Genomic DNA, 21657 nt, shown 5'->3' with positions numbered 1-21657 from the left:
CGTAGAAGCCAGGTGGTAACAGTGCCACCACCAAGCCGGGCAATAGGGAGGCTCTCAGTCCCAACACAAGCCCGACCACCCAAGCTAGCAAAAAGCCCTTCCTCCACGGCATCCAGACCTATGGTGGCATTTGGTGACACGTGGCCAGATGTCCCTGGGCATCCACAGCCACCCCTGTGCACACCAAGGCCAGACCACCTCCAAAAGATGCTACAAAACAGAAGCTAAAAAAATAAACGAGGCCATTTCACAACACTCACCCCAACATGAGCTGGGCTTTGCAAGAGCGGCGGGGACCCATGCTGCTGGCATCTGTAGGACTGACCCTTTCCAACCTACGGAGCCCGTTGCATATTTTAGTACTGGAGGATGCCAGCCCTCACAGACCACGGTTAGGAGGGTGGATGACCCTTCTATCACCCCCTTTCCCACAGCGATCAGCGTCCCCAATGCACCTGAGAGCCAGGAACCTGTGCCCGGAGGCATCCAGCCACTCACCCGGTACCCCCACATGCACGCACAGCCCCTCCAGCACCCACCCAGCGGCTCGGTTTCTTCTCAAAGCTTTTTACGTTTCACATTCCAAAGATTTAATTACGTTATCAGAACAACAGGCATCGGGATCTGGAGTGCCAGAATTCACATTAGCAATTGCTATCAACAAAGAAAATGGGCACAGCATGCCCGTGCCAGCGTAGACGTGGGCTGCTCTCCTCAATCTACGCACGGTTATTTATAGCCTAGTTGCAAGCCATCCACTTCGCAGGTTTAGCTTTGAGCTCGCTTCTTTCTCCTTCCAAGAACAGCCTGCTGCCTCCCCTGGCTTAGCGCAGCACCTAGATTTGGGCACAGTGAGTTCAATCTTCTTCCATCCACCTCCGGCAACAGAAGAGAATGAGAAAAAGCGTGCCATGAACACGCAGCTGCAGGAAAATCCCCCCCACCATCAGCAGAAATACTTAAAAAGTATTGTTTTTAGGATATGGCATGGGAGCCAGACATTGCAGGAATGACACACGTCTCCAGCAGCCTTCTGTCCTCCCTCTGGATGGGGACGGAGGCACAAGCTGCACAAGGCAGGAAGCATGACTGAGTGCAAGAAAAACACTCATATTTTGTTACGATTGCAAGGAGGTGACTACGTGACAGCAGAGGGGCAGACGGACAGCTGCCCCTCCACACCAGCATCCCCTATAACTTGCCCTTCCCCAAAGCAGCACCATCTCGAGGCAGCCCGATGTCACCCACCAGAGCCCTTCGCCTCACCAAAAGTAAGAAATCCCAGATGCGTAGTGTAGTACGGGGGGCAAAACCATCCTTATTTTCCTCCCCTGAGCAGCAGCTGGCGCATGCAGCTCACATTTTCTTCCTCCTGCCCCCAGCTCCTGCTGAAGTCAGGGAAGTTTTAAGACAGAAGCCAGCAGCAGGAGCTGGGGCAGAGCCCGGCTGCCCCCGGGGCCGTGGAGGTTTTGGGGCCGAAGGAGCCCCCCCTCCATTCACCCTGCTGGCCGAGCTGGATGCACGCAGGCTGCTCGCCTCTAGGTGCGCCTCAGATGTCTACCATTCCCACCGGCCCTGAAAAAAAAAAATAAATAAAAATTAGAGTATCTACTTAAAAAAAATAAATAAAAGCAGTGCACCCACTTGTAATTAATAACGACAAACCCAACATCCCCCCCCCCCCTTTCTGCTAAAGCGGGGAGGAGGAGGCTCAAGTTTACAACTCTAGCACATTTTATTTCGTGTAAATTTATAAAGACAACAATCCTAGTCACGATTGTCACATTTTACAGCACATACCAATACAGTTGCAAACAGAACTCCACGCAAAACTAAGCGCTAACAGTAGCTTAAATCACTCCTTCTGCGATTGTCATATCTAGACTAACAGCATTACGCTAACACTGAAGGAAAAATAGTTCACTATAAAACAGTGATAGAACGTTTTTATAAAATATATTCCATTCCAATAGCTTCTCTACATACTGTATACTATAAAACTCTCCCACAAAAATTAGTGTCTTTAAATATACATATTTAATCTGAACTGCACCAAGATTAAAAACAATTAAAAATATCAATGATTTTTTATTTTTATTTTTTTTTTTACATTAACTTCACAGTATTTGTTTGTAGTAGAAGACAAATCCAGTGTTTAAAATGTGGCGCAGGACCATCCCCTACCGGGACGGCCACTGCCCCGCAGTGAAACAGTTTGTGAAAAGACAAGCCGAAGTGTGCAATGTTTTTAGTACTTCTCTGTAGAGCCATGAACCACTTTGAAAACATGCTCAGAGCTATTGCAACTCGGAGACACAGAGAGAGAGCCAAAAAAAGTCACCTTAAGGACAAAAATAAGTGCAAACGTCTTTACTTTAGAAATTCAAGCTATGAGGAGTGGGAACACAAATACCAGACGATGAGAACAGTGTGTTTATGATGCAGTAAAGAATGAGAAAGTCTTTTTTTTTCTTTTTTAAACTTTCGCCCCATATTCACTGCAGTACAGAGCATGCTCATAGCATCAGTTTAATGAATTATTCCTATACTAGCATCAGACACAAACTTGTTTAAACTTTTCCCTGCTCCATACACTAGCGATGTCTTATGGCACATCCTATTTTATGATCTTAAAAAACAAACAAACTGAAGACTGAAATGCAAAAAGTGTCACAAAAATGCAAAATTAAGAGATTACCAGCTTCAGTAATGCTGACTCTACATTAAACTGTTTACATGTTGTTCAACATGCAAAAACATTGTTATAAAATTTAAAGTAAAGTGTAAATTAACTAGTTTTGAAATAGATTAACAGTAATAATTCCACTTCAAAAAAAAATCTAATAAATACTATATCAAGTATCTTCAGGAGAAAAAAATAACTTAATTTTAGTAGAAAGAAAAATAACTTAATTTTAGTAGATTTTGTTCAGTGCTATTTCCAATCACAGCAAAAAGGAGAAAAAAAAAAAAGAAAAAGCTGATTAAGTAGAATAAGACCACAGTACCAAAGCCACTTATGTTCAAGATACAGTACTCTCCCACAACTTCCATATGTAACAGGTTCAGCAAAAATATTTTACAGTAGACAAATTAGACTGAAAACAAAACCCAAAACTATAAATAGAAGCAAAATTTCACATTACATGTACATTCATAGTTTAAGAGATGAATAAGAGGAGGCTGTAACAATCTTGCTATTTTTTCTTTTAAGAGGAAGTACTTATAAAATAAAATAAAAAAAAAATCCCATATTATTTATGTAGGTAGTGCTCAGGTTTTGGACCAGAAGGGGAAGGCATCAGGCAATTCTTTCTTTATAAGATGAAATACAGTATTTTAAGCACAACTATAAAAAAAAAAAAGAATCAAACTCAGTGCTTCATGTTCATTTAAAAATAAACACTTGTTTCACAAAAAAAAATAATCCAGGAGTGTGAGGAAGGATGGTGAAGCAACAGTAACGCAGCAGAACGACATTCAAAACCCTCGGATATTATTATTATTATATTTCAGTCCCACATACATGTACCCTGAATGGATAATTTGACTGGAAAGGAATAATCCGATATTTACTGACATGCACAGCCCAAAGGATGCTCTATTAGGCAAGTAATTGAGTTACTGTGTTTGGAGTAAAACTGGTTATGGTTACAGGCAGCCTCAGTTCACAAAAAAAAAAAAAAAAGAGAAAAACAACACGAACAATAATAATTAAAAAGTGAAAGAAAAAACCACCCCAAGATCCAAAAACCGCCCCGGAGAAAGGTGGTGATTTGGCAGGGTGCGGGGGGAAAAGTTAGGCCACGCTTTCCCTCCAACGCTTCCTCTTCCAAGTGTCCCTTAGCGGCAGGGATTGCACGGACCTGGGCCCAGAGGGATTACCAACTTCATTTAAAAACCAAGAAATAAAACCCTGAGCTGCCGACGGCAGCCCCCCAGCAAACTTCTCGGGGAAGACAGCGAGAGGGGCGTCTCCTCGGATGCTCGGCACCGGGAGCCCAGAGCAGGGGGAGCCCAGCAGCCGGCCAAGGCGAGACAGGGGGTGCTGGCCCCTTCCCATCACCAGAGCCACGCGATCCCCTGCTGCCACCTTCACACCAGGAGCGGGGCTGTCCCCGCACCACCAATGTGGGGATGCAACCGTTCACGGAGAGCAGGATTTCGGACCCGTGCCAGTGCACATCCCTCGGCAGCCGAGGAGCGAGGCCGCTGTGGACGGGCTTTTTCCAAGCCACGAAGCAGCTCCGTGCTCTGCTGTAGGCGAGCGCATGGGTGGGAAGGGAAACTAAGGCAAGCCTCGAGGCAAAAACTTCTCGTTCAGATTGCAGGACTGATTGCAGAACTATTCCGACATAATTAAAAACAAAAAAAAAGCCAACGACAACAACAACAACAAAGTGACTAGTACCAAAGGTGTATCCAGAAATTCTCCCCCCTTCCCCTTTATCTTTTGGGCCAATTTGAGTCTCTTCCAGCTCTATGAAATAAGACTACAGCCTGTTAGAGATACACGCAGAGAAATTTCCCTGCGCTGAAATGTATTTAAGCCATCAGTCGTCTCTTCGGATGTTTCTACGCACTACGCAGACGGCATCAGGGAAGCTTAATGGAATCCAAGTATTTCTCCGGAATTTACTTACAAGCAATCTTTCTTCAAACTAAAAATAAAAAGAAAAAAAAAAAACACAAAAAACACACCCTGACCACAAAGCAAGTACTTCCAGCATGAAAACCGATGCTAAATCATTGCAGAACTACTTAGATCATTTCACATTAATAATGTAGCATGGGTGCGCAAGAGAAGACCTGAAGGGAAGGAGGCAGGGGACGGGGGAGATGGAGAGGTGGAAGGATTGCATTAAAAGGCCTCTGGAGTGTACACCTCTGCATCTTTTAAAGATCATATACCTGAAGTGAATATCACCAAAATAAAGGAAGAAAAAAAAAGAAAAAAGGAAAAAAAAATAGAAAATTCAGATGCTGCCTTTTTTTTCCTGTTTTGTTTTAAAAGGGCCGGGGGGCGCGGGGGACAGGAGAAAAAAACGACGTGTCTCAAACCACCAAGGACTTTACAAGGCCACAATGAAATTTGCGGATATGTCTGTATAAATCCCCTGACTGCGTGAACCGTCTCTCGCACCACTTGCACCCATGGGGCTTCTCCCTGGTGTGCACGACCGCGTGGCGGCTGAGGTTGTGGGAATACTGGAAGCTCTTTCCGCACTGGCCGCAGGTATAGGGCTTCTCCCCCGAGTGAGTCCTCTCGTGTCTCTTGAGGGTGTACATGCAGGAGAAAGTCTTTCCGCAGAGGGTGCAGGTAGGCACCGAGCCGTCGGGGGACAGCCGGGTCCGCGAGCCGTCCTTGTCGCGGAAGTGGGAGCTGAGGTGCAGCTGAAGGATGTGCGGGCTCGGGAACACCTTGCTACACAGGGGGCAAATGCAGATATGCCCAGGAGGCACGAGCACGCCCGAGGAGATGTCCGACGAATCCATGTCATCCTCGCTCTCGTCTCGGTCTTGATCTATATCCTCCTCTCGGGCATGAGAGCTGCCATTCCCCGCGAACATGTGTCCTAACCCTGTCACTAGGCTTTTGGCTGAATTCCCAAAATGCTGACTCTCCGGACTCCTGGCTTCGCTGTCCTCCTGATCTGACAGCAAGTCTTGTTCATCTTTAACAAGTGGCTCGGTACCCTGCTGCTGGCTGTCGGAAGCCAGCTGTCCAAAGACATAGGAGGGGTGTAAGGAATCTCTCCCCGGCACGGGCTTGAAAGACAAATCCAGCGCGCAGTCCACATCACCCGAAGCCAGGGTATGGTTAACAGACCTTTGGGACAAAGGTCCTGTGGAACTATTGACATTAGCCTTTGTTTTTCCAGCTGCTGCGGCGCACGATTCTGCCTCTGTCGGCGCAGAGCTGACACTTATATGATCAGAGGACCAGGCGGGGTGACTGCTGACCTTTTCTTTGCCTGCCGCTCTGTCGTATTCTGCAACGCTGAATTTTTGTTTGTTTCCTGGGTCAAACTCGTGGACCAGGGGCGCTCCGGCGTCTAGAAAATGCTCCGCTTTCTCCAAACCGGCCACCTCATCATTAATCTTCTCCTCCGGACATAATTCTTTATCTTTCAACTTGCCCTTGCAGACTTTCACAATGTCATACATGTGGAGGTAGCTAGCCGCAGCCAGCACATCTTCCACCGGGAGACTGTTGAATTCCAGCTTTCCCTCGTACATGAATTCGAGCAGCAGGCTGAAGGCAGGGGCTGTGACAATGTCACTGTTCAGATGCACAATATCCCTTTTGTCTAACTGGTCCCTGTAGAAAAGATGGAAGTACATACTGCAAGAGGCAAGAACGGCTCTGTGAGCTCTGAATTGAGCTTCTCCAACTAAAACAGTACAGTCACACAGGAAGCCCTGGTGACGCTGCTGACTCAGACACTGCAGCAACTGGCGGCTATGGTCTGGAAACTCCATTCTTCCTTCATAACCTGTTCAAAACAGGAAAAACTTGAATGCTACTGTAAACTAAAGCCTCCTAGCAGCTGTAACAAACAGATCGGCTTTTTGGTAACACAAGCCAAAGAAACAGCCTTGGAGATAACGTTTACTGTTAATTGTCTGTAATAGTTTTATTAAAGGGGGGGAGAAGAAGAAAAAAAAAAAAGAAGAAAACAACACAACATGCTTCTCATCCTTTCGCACCTGCTCCGAACAGGAAAAACTTGATTGTAAGTAAACAAAAGCTAGTAAAGCAGCAGCCCCTCCAACCTTTGTTTCTCCCACTAAGCACTTTAATAAAATTAAGAAGAGGCAAGAAAGATAAATAAATAAAAAGCACAAACTCCCAGGCTCTCTTCCCAGCGACGCTAACTCGGGGCATCTTTTAATAAAGCGCATTACCCCCGTCACGCACACACACACAATTTAAACTTTATCCCCGCTCCTCATGCACGGAATCACAACAAAACAGCCGCGGCTCGCTCCTGGGAAGCGGCGTTTTCCCAGGCACGGAGGAGGAGGAGGAGGAGGACAGGGATGGAGGCAGAGCAGCAGCAACAGCACCCCGCATGCAAAACGAAGGGGAAAAAAATAAATTAAAAAAAAAAAAAGCGGAAAAAAAAAAAAAAAGAAAAAAGTTTCCGTTGAAGTTATTAAAGGGCAAGAAGGAAAATAAGAGGCGGGAGGGCTGGGGCTGCCCGCCGGGTCCTTACCTTCCCGCGGGGCCGGGGCGCGGAGCCGGGCAGGGGGAGCGCGGAGCGTCCGCGGGTGCGTGCGCGAGTGCGAGCGAGGCGCGGAGGGAGGGAGGGAGGCTGGAGGGAGGGAGGCTGGGAGGGAAGGAGGAGTGCTCGGTTTGCTAATTACACCGCAAGCTGGAGAGTCAGCTGCTCTGACTTCACTGCGATGGAAATGCTACCTCCAGCTGTGCGCCTTTTAATGCCATATGTTACTCCAAATCTCGCTACCAGCCAACCACAGCTTGCTGCCTTTTAAAGTTCCAGCAGCCCCATTTATAGCCCGCGATTAAATCCCACAAACTTGCCCCGAGCCCGCCCCCCCCCTTTCCCAGCGGTGCCCCCCCCCCGCACCTCCCTCCCCGGAGTTGCTCCCCGCAGCACCGCCGTGACCTTCGCCTGCGCCCGGCTCCGCGCACCAAATGGAGGGGGGGGGGACCCCGCGCAACCCCTCCGGGGCGCCCCCCTACCCCTCGAGCACCCCCAAAAAGCCACTGGGAGCACTCCCCAACTTTGCAGGGAGCGTTTTTCCCCCTCGTCCCCCCAGGGGAAGGGCAGGCGGGGGCAGTTTGGGGGGGGGGGTCCCGCTACTCACCGAGGCGCGGCGGGGCTGCGCGGCTGCATGCGGGCGCTGCGCGGGGGCTCCGCGGGCGCGGCGGCGCGGCGGGGCTGCGGAGCAGGTTGGTCGCCGGCCGCTCTCGCGATATTTGTCCTCCCGAGCCGCGGGGGGGTGCTGGTGGTGAGTGTGCAAACGAGTGTGCAAACGGGGGTGGGGGGGGGGAACGCGTGTGCAAGCGTGCGTCCCCGCCCGGCGCACACAATAGCCCCCCGGCGCCCCGGCCAGCCCCGGCGGCCGGTGCGCGGTGCCGGCTGCGCCCTCCCCTCCTCCTCCTCCTCCTCCCCGCTGCCCTCCTCTTCCTCCTCCTCCTCCTCCTCTCCCCTCCCTTCCTCCCCTCCCCGCCCGGCCGCTGCATTGGCCCCGCCGCCGTCCCGCTCCCAACTCGGCCGCGGAGCGGGGCGCGCACCCCCGGGGGCTGGCGCGGAGAGGGGAGGGGGACCGGGACCGGCACCGGGACCGAGCAGCCCCGGCCGTGCGCTCCCCCGCTCTTCGGCTTTAGTTTTGCTACCAGATGCCTGCGGATTTTTTTTTTTTTTTTGAGATGACCTTTTCGGTAGTTGATTCGAATTTTAAATTTTAATTAGCTGTAATCCCATCAAAAGTGAGAGCGTTTAGAGTGATTAAAAAAAAAAAAAAAGTGGGGGATCTCCCGCCCCAGCAAACGGAGAAAAGTCGGGCACGGCTCCCGCTGCCCGCACCGCAGCCCGGAGCTGCTCCCTGGCGCTGCTGGGGACCGGGATAGGGATCGGGATCGGGACCGGGGGGCTTTCCCCCCCCACTGCCCTGAGCCTCCCGGAGCCCCCCGGCTGCAGCCGGCCCCGCCGCTGGGTCCCCCGGCAGGTGGAGGTGGCCTCGGACCCGAAGCGCTGGAGCGGGGCTCTGGGTCCAGGCTGACTTTATCGCGTGTATATTTCTTTTTGTGTGAGGTTATAGCCGTGCTTAAAAAGAAAAGGGGTGTGTTTTGCAACGCTGTTGGGTTCGGGTGAGCGGAGTGAGGATCAGAGCCCTGCTGCAAGCACCCTGCGTGGCTCTGGTCAGGAGACTCCTGCTTCCACCAAGTAATGCAGAGAAACTCCTTTCTTTTCCCTCCTCTAGGTTGCCTGCCTAGATTATAGTATCTAGGATAGCAACTTCTTTTTTTTTCTTCTTCTTTTTCAATGCCCAACGATGGCATTAGCACCTTAAAACATCACTTTTATCGGTTGGTATATTTGTTAGTAATTTAGTCCAATTCATCGATATTTAATCCTCAGGCTCTTTGTCACAGAATTCAGCATCTATTTTTTGCCAACAGCCACTTCCCTCTCACAGACCTTGACGGTTTAATTCAATTGGCAGTGAATGCCAGGGTATTTGGGTGGGTTTTGAGTGTCAGCGACTGCGCTGTCACAAAGCCCTGCTGTAATATCATTATCGATGTTGTTCAAATTGGGAAAGTCCAGCCCAGAACGCAGAAGTGACCAGCTCCAGTGAGAGTTAAGGGTGCTGGTGTTAAATCCATCGCTGTTTGGTAAAGCTGAGACCTTCATCTGTTTGTTCAGATCACAGACACCATCCTGGGGTGGGAACTCTGTCCTTTTGAAGACAGTGCTGAAGACAACACAGGCTCCACCGTAAGTGAAGCGGTTTCTTCAACAAGCAAGTGCAGCTTCCGTGAAGCCCTCTGTGTGGATGTGACGACTTGTAGAGCTTCCCTTTGTACACTAGAAATATTGGGCAGTCTCCTGTATTTGTACAAATTATGCTGCTTGGCATAAATCCCTTATTTTGTGTAATACATTGTTCATTTTTTCCCTCTCTCCTTTAATAATAAGGGGAGGAAAAAGAAAATGAAAAAAAACCTAAGGATTCAATTCCTGTTTGGGTTCTGTAAGCTAGGAATAATTGTCTACAATCTAACAGTATTTTATTTTTAGTAAACCAGTTACAATTTCACAATGAATCTGTGGTCGTTACCGAGTTTGAAATGTCAAGAAACATGGCAGTGTTCTCATTTTCTCCCCTTATCCATTCTGCTCATTGTTGGCTTGCTTTTCAAGGCCTCAGAAATAGTAGGCTCGCCTTCGCACCACGGTAGCGATAGACACAATACAGGTGTTGTGCTGATTTCGGTGCAGTTGTATAAAATACTGGTAGTACAACTCTCTAGTGTAAACAAGCCCTAAGTGATTACTCGAGGCAAGGCAACAGGAAGAACTACCCCAGAAACTTTATTCTGAAAGCTCCTGCCTTTCTGAAGGCCCTCATGAAAGCAGGAAAATCACAAGCAAATGCTCTACTTTCATCTCTCTGGCCCCATAGCCTCGGCAAGACAAAGACTCCAGTACCATTAGGAAGAAGCTCCATTTTCAGTCCTTCCCTGAGTGAAAGGAGCCAGGCAGCAGCTGCCCAGTCCCCACAGCCCATAGGAAACTCTCTGACTACGGCCCGGGCTGGGGGACAACACCCCCATCCCATTGCCAAATGCGAGGACAGCTGCATGTGAACGGGGACTGATGGAAAGTGTCAGGAGCTGATGTATCAGGCATCCTTTGGCAGCAATGTGAGCTCCTGGGCTTGGCTAAAACCCTCCTGGGAGCCAGCAAGCATCTTGCCGCTCACGTAGCATTGTAGAGCTGAGCAGAAAATGCAGGTTTAGGGCAGAGAGGAAAAGTTGGCAGTGCTAGCAGGGCTTTCATTTGCCAGGCGGGACTAGCCCTGGTCCTGGTTGTTTATGCTGCCTGGACACCAGCCAAATCCCGCAGAAATTAGTAGAAAAACCAACTGGATCAGGTCCATAAAGCCCGAGGACTCGCTTCCATTCTTACCCCTTTGATCCAAGGAGAGTATATATTTACCAAGTGGGGCCTCTCAATCCCTTTTTGTTGGCCAAATGTAGAAGTGGTAGCAACAGGTTTTTCATGTGATTTAATCGTTTTCTCTCACACCTCATTGGGTAGCAGCCTCTTTGTGTTTGTTCCTACATGATTTCAGTGCTTTTATGTTCTTTTTTTTTTTTCATGGAATCTTCTTTGTGGTAGTCCAGTCGCATTTCAGAGAGAGAGGCAGTGTTTAATACTGCAGGTACTGAAGATGTTTTAAGTGTAGTGGTCATAGCAAGGTTTATTTGCAGTTCTTCCAAAGTTTTCCAAATGTTGATTTATCCTGTACAGACAGCAAGACTGAAACCTTCATCACCTCCTCTGAAACAGGGAGGAATTTAATCCCAAAGGGTGCCAAGCCCCATGGTGTTAGGAGAAGGAGCTGCCATTGGCATTTGTGGATGCCCCCCAGTTTGCAGTCTATTCCAGCACTTACCCGGCAGTCATACCCAAGGTCAGCTTTCAGGGGGTTGCTCAGTTTGCAGCCAAGCCACAGAAAAGCGGGATGACCTTCTGCGGGATAACGCCAGGCTTGTTGGTGTCAAAATACCAAGTGACCGTAAATCAGCGGAGAATTGCTGAGACCAGGCTTGAGCAGGAACGTGAGCTAATTGACATGCAGGAATGTGAGCTGATTGACATGCTTATCTTGCTCATCTGGCCAAAGCATAGGCCAGATGTTGGAGGTTTGCAGTTGAACAATCAGCATGTATGAGGCTCCAGCAGCTAAGCAATGTCTGGGGTGAGGTGGAAGCCTCACGGTCTGATGGTGTTTCAGCTGAAGCTAGGAGAACAACCTGTCCCTGTACCCAATGCTGGCCTCACCCCCTCCTCCTCTTTTCATGACTGACAACACAAGTCTTGCTGAGAGCCATTCGGCACACGATATAATGACTTAGTCCCACCTCACCCGAAGTGTAGATTTGGTATTCAGAAACCTCGGTTTGGAGGATGAGTCCTCCAGTTACCAGTGGACCGACAAGCCTGGGCACCCTCCTTACCAAGCAGGGAAGGAGACAAAATCCTTTAGGAATAAACCGTTGACCAGATCTGGGGCTAGAACTGGATCCAGCCACAGCCAGGCTCCTCTCTGAGGAGTTCAGAAAGCGAGGGGGTCCTTTCTGAACATCATGACTCAGAAGAAGGGCCTCCCTCAGCCACTTACCCTTAGCGTGACACCGGCCTAGAGATCCCCTTCTAGCACCTCTTTTAGGACTCAAGGAAGCAATAACAGGCACTATTGGCGTTCCAGACATTAATCAGAATATATATCTTAGACAGTCTCCTGAGCAGTGTGCTTATGTGTATTGTATTTGTTTTACGGCTGTCCTGCTGATTTGTCCCTGACAGTGAGACCCTGCAGGCACTGGACCGTTTGTGACTATCTCTTGTAGCAGCTAGGGCCTTATCAAGTCATCCTATGGAGTCAATAGACTCCTGATAGCCCTAAGCTGCATGTATAAATTACATATTAACTTGTATTTTCTATAACACAGATATCAGTAAGGACAGGCCAATCCAGTTTGATGCATTAGGGGTGCAAAGGACTCCACAGAGGTACCTCTGGCGCAGGTCACGTTCGGCTCCGCTACAAAAGCAAGATCCCTGCCTGCAGCAGCCAGGCGCTGCCTGTCGCACCTGTACCTCGTCGCTGCTGTCAGCGGCCGGGAGACGGATGGGTTCCTCTTCATTATTCAGCTCTCACAGTTTCACTCAGCTCGCCTAACCCTCAGCTTCTGCTTGGTTTTGTTACAATCTGCCGTGTTTTGGATTTCTAGAAACTGTAAATGAAGGTACTTTTTCAGCCTTTAAAAATCCATTGTTTTTTTGGTGTATAGGGAGCACACTTAGTTTGTAGTGGTTGAGGAAATTTGCACAGCATTGATAAGGCACATTCTCCTCTTTGGGAGTTTTTTTTCCTCTTTCACCCTTGCTAATCACCCTGACAGTCATATTTCAGTGTTGCTCAGCTTTACTTCATAAAGTTCAGAATATGACATCCATTTACTTTAATATTATCTAATACAATTAAGCAAGTTATTTCCTTTTTGATATTTGTTTTATTTATTTATCCATCCATCAATCCCTAGGAAGGAAATCTTCCTAGGGATCTTGCCATTGTTATAGATTAGCAGGTATATGGAAGTTCGTAGCAGGATATATAGAGGATGGCATTGAGAGTCCGCAAATAACAGAGGCTTGTAAGAGACAAATTGGTGTCTGCTTTGGGACTGGGCATAAAATTTGCCAGGCCCAGACAAAACCCTTTAAATCAGAAGCTGATGTGTCCTCTGATAAGCTAAGCAGCATTGTAGGGTCCAGTGTAGAGTTACAAATATCTTATTAAAGGAGAGGTTCTTAATTGGCGTTGCTGTTTGTAAGCAAATAATACACTCTGTTAACAATGCACTTTATTTTAGTAAGTCCCAAAAGAAAGCACAGCTAAATATTGCAGACGTGTTTTGCTATATTAGATCTGGGAAATCTCACAATGGAAACACTTGCTAAGCAAAAATATAACCTAGAATAAAAGGCTTAGTACAAGTGATGTTGGGGTGCCAGTTCAGCAGCCGTTCCTTGGAAAATCCTTTGTTCCAGGATAAACCAACTTTATCTCCAACTATTACCCTGAACTTTGTGAGGCAGAGCTGGTGTACACATCTCACTTAAGTGGGATGAGTTGTAGACTGTAGGGCTGTCCGAACAGATTGCTAGAACAAGCATCCTCATTTGATAAATCTGCCATCTCAGGCCTTAAAAGACTCCCTCTCTTCCCATGCACGGGCATCTGTCCTCCTCTTCACCATGCCTCAACCTGTATTCTCCTTAGTCTGTTCAGAGGAGCTGGGATGAGGATTTTGGAAGTGGCAGCACTGGACAGGAAGGATTTGGGTGTGAGTCTGGGAGCTGTGTGCTGAGGGAAGCTGGGCTTGGTGTGCTCCCAGCCTTTGCTTGACTCCTTTGGGAGCTTGGGTGCCAAGCGCACCTCCGAGAGAAGTCCAGCCTCCGGGCAGTGGAGAGAGAGAAATGGGAGGCTGAGAATGGGGGGAGCAAAGCAGATGATTTTTCTAGTTAAAAAGAGCTGCTATTGTCTTAGAGGTGTATAGTAGCCATCCCACTGGGCGCTCTACTTCCTTCTAATGTATTCCAGGTGGAGGGAAAGTCCAGAGCATGTAATGTAAGAAATGCAAATAAAAGTATCTTTCTAGACTTCCTTCTCTTATGTACTGTCTGCCAAAGCCTTCTCTCCCCTCCTTTACTGTTTTGCCTATGGATGTGTTTTATGCTTTTATCTTGCTCTTCTGGTAAAAGAAGAAGTACTTGCTGTGAGTTTACATAACTTGCCTTTTACTGCTCTGGAAATGAATGTGGAACTTTGGTCTTAATTAGATTCTCAGTGTAGGTCCTGTTCTAATGAATCACTGAGATAGGTGAATAACATTAAGCTTAAGAAGGTGGCTGCTGAGTTCACTGGGTGTTGGATACTTAAAGCTGGTTGCAGGGCTGGGCCTATGGGGAAATGAGCGCTTGGCACCCAGGTGAAGGTGTAGTGACAGGAAAAGGACTCCATGAAGACGGAGAGTAAGTTTTAATTTAGCTTCAGGTAGACTCTCTGCCTGTGGAAGGGTTTTGGTTTCAGGTCTGGTACTTGTACACTGAACATTTTGCTCTTGCATCATGGTTTCTCCGTGTTCTGACTTCAGGATATCAGGAGTTCAGTCTGCAGTTTGAGACCCAGTGTGTTACATTACTGCATTCCTCCTGCAACAAAGCGAAGAGCCTGATCTCCAGTGGAGCAGAAAGTTTTTAGGAGTTTGCCCTTGGAAACTAAATTTCTCAGGATATGTGATGATGGGAATGTTAGCAAAGGCACAAAGCTTTGTGAAAAAATAGCAGCTTATTACATGCTCCTTTTGTGAAATGTCAGTCTTGTCTGGCAAACCTGGTGACACTTCTTATACAGCGTTTGGGAAAGGGGCTTCCCAAAGACCCTCAGCATGGCATTTAACTGGAGGCCAGCACGTACCAGTTCCTAAATGGAAGGAAATAACCTGGGATGATAAGCACCTCTTGGGGATCTGCAGGTGTCACTAGTAGGATGTCACCCAGTCTCAGCAGGATGGGATGAATGGATTAGTGTCATGGAAAGTGTGCTGGTGACAGTATTTTTCATTCTGTAGAGCAAGGGGTCTTGCAGAAGCTGGCATTAAGGTGAAATGTGAAAGGAAAAAGATGGGGAGGGACTCTTTATCAGGGAGTGTAGTGGTAGGACAAGGGGTAAAGGCTTTAAACTCAAAGGTTTAGATTAGGTTTTAGGAAGAAATTCTTTGCTATGCCCGGTGAGGCACTGGAACAGGTTGCCCAGAGAATCTGTGGATGCCCCATCCCTGGAGGTGTTCAAGGCCAGGCTAGATGGGGCTTTGGGCAACCTGGGTTGGTGGGAGGTGTCCCTGTCCATGGCTGGGGGTGTGGAACTGGATGGGCATTAAGGTTCCTTCCAACCCAAACCATTCTGTTTCTATGATTCTACGTTAATTTTCAAAAAAAAAAAAAATGGCCTACACTAAAAGTGAGACTAAATGGACTGAAAGAGGCAGCAGTGTGCCAAAACCCTGTGTTTTGTCCATCTCTGTTGGTTTTACTAGCTTTCAAGACTTAGACCTGAGGGTGGATTTAGATCTCCTTTTGGCTAGCATAACTCTTGGACCTTAATTTGCGTGGCCGGCAGCATACACAAAAGGATGTACTGCTGCTCATGTCTGCCTTTAATTCCATAGTCCACGTGGCTGAGCACTCACCTGGACTGCGTGAAGCAGAGGTGGCCTCCAGCTCAAGTCCAGGGCAATGTTCAGACCATACCTTTGCCACCAGGGTACTCCCAAGCTCTCTGCTACATCTAAGGGATGAATATGGGGGAGGATTTCTGACTATGCACATCTAGACCAGACTTTTGAGAAGGTAGTGAAAGAAACAGAAAGTAGAAGTCCTTTTTAGTTCAGTTGTGATAAAAACAACTGGAATTTGGGTTTTTGTTTGGTTACACCTGAACTTTCCTCTTCCAGAATCGATACCGAGATGACCGGCTCTGATGCAGAAACTGAAATCCAAACAATCTCTGTCTGCCTCCTGACTAGATCAGATTGCTGATTTAACTCATTTCTACAGGTAAAGCAGGCAAATGTGGAGAGATTTATACAGAGCAGAGATGGCAAAGAAATCGCACGGTAAATAGTATTTGTAGTGATAGGATGCTCCGGGGAAATAGGGAAAATCTGGCAGAGCAGCAAAAGGATAAAAATGGTGAAGTTCTCCAGAGAGGCCAAAAAAAGTATATTTTATTTACTGGAAAAATAAGATGTGTAAAGGCTAAATCCCACAATCTCTTACTCATGCAAGGAATCCTGTTGACTGAAATGCTTGTGTAAAAGTATTTCTGTGGGTAAGGATTTGTTGGCCTGCCTCCAGAAACAGGCTAAGGTTGATATTTTCACAGAGACAGCAGGCTTTCGTGTGCCACCCCGGCAATCGTGGGACTTTGCTGGACATGCCAAATAAACGAAGAGCCCCCCACTGAAGCGTGTGGGAGGCTTGGGGCAGCAGGGGGGTGGCAGGAAGGTGACGCAGGGAGCAGGGCAGGCGGCCGCCAGCGCAGCCCCTCTGCCCGGGGACGCCGCTGCCAGCACAAACTTGCACAAGTTGTCTTGGCGGCTGGCCTAGAACAACACGGGGCTGTTTTTTCCCTTTTGTGCTCGACTCGGTTGCGCTGGGACAATGTGAGATTTTTTAATTTTGTACACAGGAGGAAGAAGGAATACAACCTCTTTGTTGTTTTCTCTGCTGTACTCGTTTTTCTGTGCAGTGCTGTTACAAAGTCAGGTCAGCAAATATTTCATCCCAGAGACAAATTTTTGTGCAAAGGGCACGAGAGGCAGCTGTGAGTGACCAGGGCACCTGTAATAGCCACAGACACGAGATAAAACCTGCAGTGTGCTGCCCACAACTTTATTTTTCTGCAATTAGTCCTTCTTGCAAAGCTGCAGCAGCCAGCTGTGGAAAGCAAGGTTGGGCTGGTGCTGAGAGCAGACAAAACAGAGGGCTTAGGTGCTTAAAGTCTGATAAAGGAGATAAAAAGTCCTGCCTGCTCTTCACACCAGTGTCTCAGGGAGCCAAGCTGCAAATCTTTCACTTGTCCAGGTGTGCCTGCATGGATGTGAGTAAGTCTGGCCACGCACAGCTCTTCCCACGTCCTAAACGCAGCTGGAGGAGTTACCCCTGTGCATGATGGCCCAGCAGCACAAGGAAGGGCTCCAAGGTGAGCCCCATCCCTTCCCAAGGAAGGCAGAGGAAGAAATGCTCCTCAGCAGCACTCAGCACCCGATGTTCCTCCAGGACTTTGCGGAAGGCGCCGCGGACGCATGCGGGCCCGGTCAGACAGAGACTCCTCATGTGCCTAATGGCCGGCAGGTGCTGGCTGGCCCGGGACCTAAAGGGTTAATCTTCAAGTGGCTTCTTAGAGCAGATGTTCCCATGTGTATCCCCTCCTTCCCTCTTCTGACACATTTCCTACACAAACAGCAGATTGCATTGCTGCTGTCCTTTTGATCTGCGGGAGGGGGAGGAACATCCCACACAAACGATGTTAGTTCCCTTCTCAGGCGGCCTGGTGCCGGTGCGCACGGGCATGTGCCTCCCTGCCGCCTCTCACGGCCCACACGCCTTCCCTGGGACCATCTTCTTCGGCCTCTGTGCGCTCCTGGAGATGCCCTCCAGCTCCTTCCTTAAAGCCTGTGAGGGAAAGAAGGGGTATGGCTGAGCAAATTGTGGGGAAATGATCCCCCAAAACATTGCTGTCTGTGTAAATGCAGAGAGGGTGCTGGCGCGCAGGCTGATCTGCCTGCCGGTCAAACTGCCGGCGTTCGTGCCCTGCCCGGCACTTGTGCATCCACACTCCTCACGGGTGCTGGTGAACTCAGCCACGCTGCCTGCTGAGGCCTCTGCTGGTACCAGCCTGCCTTTGAGCTGGCCTCCGAGGCCATTCCCGATCCCAGCCGTGCTGTCAGGGCTCGTGGGCTGTCCGCCTGTGTGCCCGGGTTGTCTCAGGGAGGCCTGGCAGGAGTGGATCAGTATGGGGAGATCAGTCCTTCCCTCTTTCTTCCAGTACAAGAATCAGTGAAATCAGGTAAATTGAGCAAGATGGCAGGTTCAGGATGGTTTAAGGAGACAATCCCTTATGAGACTGTAATGACGGTGTGGATCTCCTTGGCACAGCACTTTTAGGGTGCCAAAACTGCATGAGGTTATGAGGGCCACTAGAAAAGGTCACGGTCAATAAACTCACCAAAAGGCATTAAACACAATGCTCTCTTTTTGGCTTAGAAAGCCACAACATGTTGGCAGCGTGAAGAATATTCTGAGGAAGTGTCACTGTTTGCACACACTGTTCTTTCACTCAGCCCTCCATAACACTGCTGCTCTTTGTTGGAGAGCAGATACTCGACTAGGTGTACCTTTGGTCTCACCCAGGATGACCTTTGTTATATTATTAGCTCCAGATGAAGATAGGGAAGAAAGCTCGCTGTCACTCTGCTACTGGTAGCAGCTGGAGAACCATAGAATCAGAGTGGTTTGGGTTGGAAAGGACCTTAAAGATCAACTAATTCCAACCCCCTGCCATGGGCAGGGACACCTTCCACAGACCAGGTTGCCCACAGCCCCATCCAGCCTGGCCTTGAGCACTTCCAGGGATGGGGCAGCCACAGCTTCTCTGGGCAGCCTGTGCCAGTGCCTCACTGCACTCACAGTAAAGAATTGCTTCCTTATATCTAATCTAAACCTACCCTTTTTAGTTTAAAACTATTATCCCCTGTTCTATCACTACAGTTCCCTGTAGGCCCCCTTTAAGTACCGGAAAGAGCCTATAATAAAACCCCTAGATGCATGGTGGAGATGATGGAGGTAGGTTTTTCTCTGATTTTTTTTTTCTCATCATCCTCTTAATTCCTTTGTGTGACTTGAGTGCTCTGAAAAAAAAGCCAGGAGTTCTGCCTGAGCTCATTCCTAGAGAGACCAAGCATCGCTGTTCTGGAAGAACCTGTGGGATGGCTGGGATGCCGTGTGGACACACTGCCACAGGGCAGGAAACACGTGTGAACTCATCTAGTGCTGGGGTGTCTGCTGCTGAGAAATCTGGATGTAACCAGTGGAGTTTCAGAAAATGTGTCTTTTCCTTCATTTAATTTTGTCTTCTTTGCCTGCTCTAACATCATCCTAGTTTCTAACCCCCAGCAGTAGGCTTATGGTATCAGGGGTCTCTCCTGTTGCCTCTGGAGGCTTCTATATCAAACACCTGATTATTATAAAAATGATGTGTCTCGAGGCACGGTGTGGAAAGGCTCAAGCGTGACATTGTGATGAGCCAAAACAGCAAGCTGGGGAGTGACTGATTGAGATGCTCTGAATAACAAATTCTTTTAAACCAAAAACAATTCCAAAGACTCTCTGTGTATTTGCAGATGTTGTTCATATAGAAGGAGAATCACATGTCATCAAATAACCCATTAAATCTGAGCTCAGCACTGGCTTGGAGATGTTGTGCTCAGCTTCGCAGCCTGTGTCTCTTGGTTCCCTGAGCTTGTAACTAGAACCAGGCAGCCTGCAGCAGCCAGCCTGCGTGTTCAGTTCGGCTCTTTTATCTGTAGTTAAAACAGTTAGCGTTGCTCAGGAGCACGCAATGAAATCGTGTTTGCATGGCTGGGCACCAACACATGCAGAGGCTTGAAGCACGCGTGGATTCCAGCTGGGCACTGCTGGCACCTTCGCCTGCCCAGCACCGGGGCCTCTGTCCCTGGGACTGCAAATCCCACAGCAAGCAGCCATGTGAGTCTGGCCCCTGGCAGCCCTCACCCAAAAATTTAACTTTGCAGCAAGGGCAGCAGAAGGGAAGAGCACACTTTTCGTGCTCCTGATGGGAAAAGCGCAGGCTGTTTTTCTTTCACTGCATTTCAGGTGAAGCAGTGTTTCCAGGAATGTTTGTGATGTTTCTCGGATAGTAATTTTCTGATCTCCTTGGGCTTACCAACCTTCTGATGTTTAGTGTTTCACCTTGAGTCTAGGGGAAAAAAAGGAACCTGCCCAGTTCTCTATCTTCTCTATTTACATTTTCTGATTATTTCTCTATTGTAACCCATAGGAAGAGCTCTCATCTCAAACTGTATGGGGGTAGAAAAGCTGGAGTTTGCTGTGCTTCCATTGCCCTGTCACTTCTCTGAAGCTGATGAAATGATGAGACATTAGAGACCAAAAACAAAAGCAATGGGATAAATGGGGACAAATGGATGCCTTCTAATCTTTACCTTAGTATTTCCTCAACATCTTTCATTTTATTTTGTTCAGTGGTAGCAACAATAGGAATCAGAATTATTTATCAAGTAATCAAATGTCCTATGTAATGCTCAAAAAAATGAATTTTTAGATTATTTCTGTAAGTTTTGGCCTTTATTGCTATACAGTCTCAGGACAATTAAAAATGGAGTTTGTTGTCTGGGAGAACATTTAGTTGAAAGGACACCAGAGTGCTTGAAGCAAATTCATTTCAGATTCAGAAGAAATAAGGTGAGGGTGGGAGAACAGTAGTTGGAGAAAAATGGAAAAAAAAAAAAAAAAGGAAAAAAAAAGCGGCTTTGGAGAAAAGCAAACTATGGCAGGCACAATGGAAAGGGCAGTCAAGGAGCTCAGGTTGGATGTGTAAGACAAGGAGTTCGCCAAGAGGCGTGGGAAGACCTGGTTCTTCACTGACCATGCAGATACACTTGCTTTTAGGTGTTATTCGGCCCATCAGACCATATTCTCTCTATGATACCCATAGAAGCTGAAGGCATTCTTGGGGGGGGATCTCCCAGGGTTGCCCTGTCACAGGGCCCAAGCTCTTCTTCCCAGCTGCTTTTACAGGTCATCCCAGTGGCGTTACTGGAGCTCTTACGTGAGGGGATTGCCCTTCAGGAGACCAGGGGATGCATTCCAGGGCTTCTGCTTTGGCTCCTGGGTTAGGCTAGGCTGCAGTGCACATATTGTGTGGCCGAGGAGCAGAAGGCAAGGAGGTGTTTTTCAGCTAGTAGAACTGGTGGGGCTGCCCCATATGCAAGGAAACGTTTCTTCCTAGGTCTAAAAAGATACTGTTATCACTTTCATCGCATTGTGTATAATATATATCTAGAAAGTGTATGTGTCCATATATTTTCTACCACTGAGCACATAACCCTGTGGCAGCCCTTAGGCTTAGTAGACTTACACACAGCAAGACTCAAATTCTTTCCTTTTAACATCAAATCATTCATTACTGCCTGATTTATTCAAAGGCTGCAGCATGGAAAGTAAGAAATGCCCGTTGTTGCCAATGGTGTAATCACGTGGGGCTTAATCCTGCAAACATGCAAAAGTGAAGTTACTTACATATCTAAGTCCTTGCTGCGTACAGCCTTTTGAATGTAAACTCCTCAGCCTGAACGCGCATCTGCACAGTATTTAATGCAAAGGGTTTGATCCAGCCTGGGGTCTTTGTGCTAAATATATAATAATTATTATAATGAGGGTATTAATGATTTGTTTGTGTGCTACTCTTACATCTAGTGCCAAATACTATAGAGACCGTGTATCTGGGAAGAATTTAGCCCTTAGTATTTTATATCTGTAATAATCCATGACTGAGTTGCTGGATTCCATCTCATTTGTATATGCCATATTTTTTTTCCAGAACATCTGTTTAAACCCACACTGGATAGCTGCCAGATTAGTGGAAAGGATATGGTATAAAGAAGACTTTTGTTTCCTCTGAGCAAGGAGAAAAAATAAGTTACAAGTTGGTGCAGATTGCCGAGAAGAAGCAACTTTTTCTCTCCAGAAGCAGATGTCCTGTAGTGTTTGAAAATGAAATGTTTTT

The 21657-nt window shown here is 47.8% G+C and overlaps 1 protein-coding gene and 1 long non-coding RNA gene across 3 annotated transcripts; one reads left to right on the top strand and one right to left on the bottom strand.

The window, feature by feature from the left end:
- Positions 1-1716: 1716 nt before the first annotated feature.
- Positions 1717-8466, bottom strand: ZBTB42 (zinc finger and BTB domain containing 42). 2 transcript variants are annotated; one of them, XM_083837362.1, is made up of 2 exons: positions 7837-8466; positions 1717-6497 (listed from the first exon to the last, which is right to left on the bottom strand). In XM_083837362.1, the coding sequence occupies exons 1-2, from the start codon at positions 8213-8215 to the stop codon at positions 5056-5058; spliced, it is 1821 nt and encodes a 606-aa protein (XP_083693488.1). In that variant the 5' UTR covers positions 8216-8466; the 3' UTR covers positions 1717-5055. The 2 variants fall into 2 exon arrangements, with proteins under 2 accessions (XP_083693488.1, XP_083693489.1); XM_083837363.1 differs by lacking the exon at positions 7837-8466 and adding an exon at positions 7221-7372.
- LOC310900059 lies at positions 7593-21654 on the top strand. The gene is made up of 4 exons (XR_014584800.1): positions 7593-7921; positions 9402-9473; positions 12218-15887; positions 21472-21654. It is a non-coding gene; the product is annotated as an uncharacterized lncRNA (long non-coding RNA).
- The last annotated feature ends 3 nt before the right edge of the window (positions 21655-21657 follow it).

This window comes from Anser anser (assembly GCF_964211835.1).
Source record: "Anser anser genome assembly, chromosome: 5".
NCBI lineage: Eukaryota > Metazoa > Chordata > Aves > Anseriformes > Anatidae > Anser > Anser anser.
The sequence above is the reverse complement of the archived record's forward strand: the minus strand, read 5'-3'. Positions and strand labels throughout refer to the sequence as shown.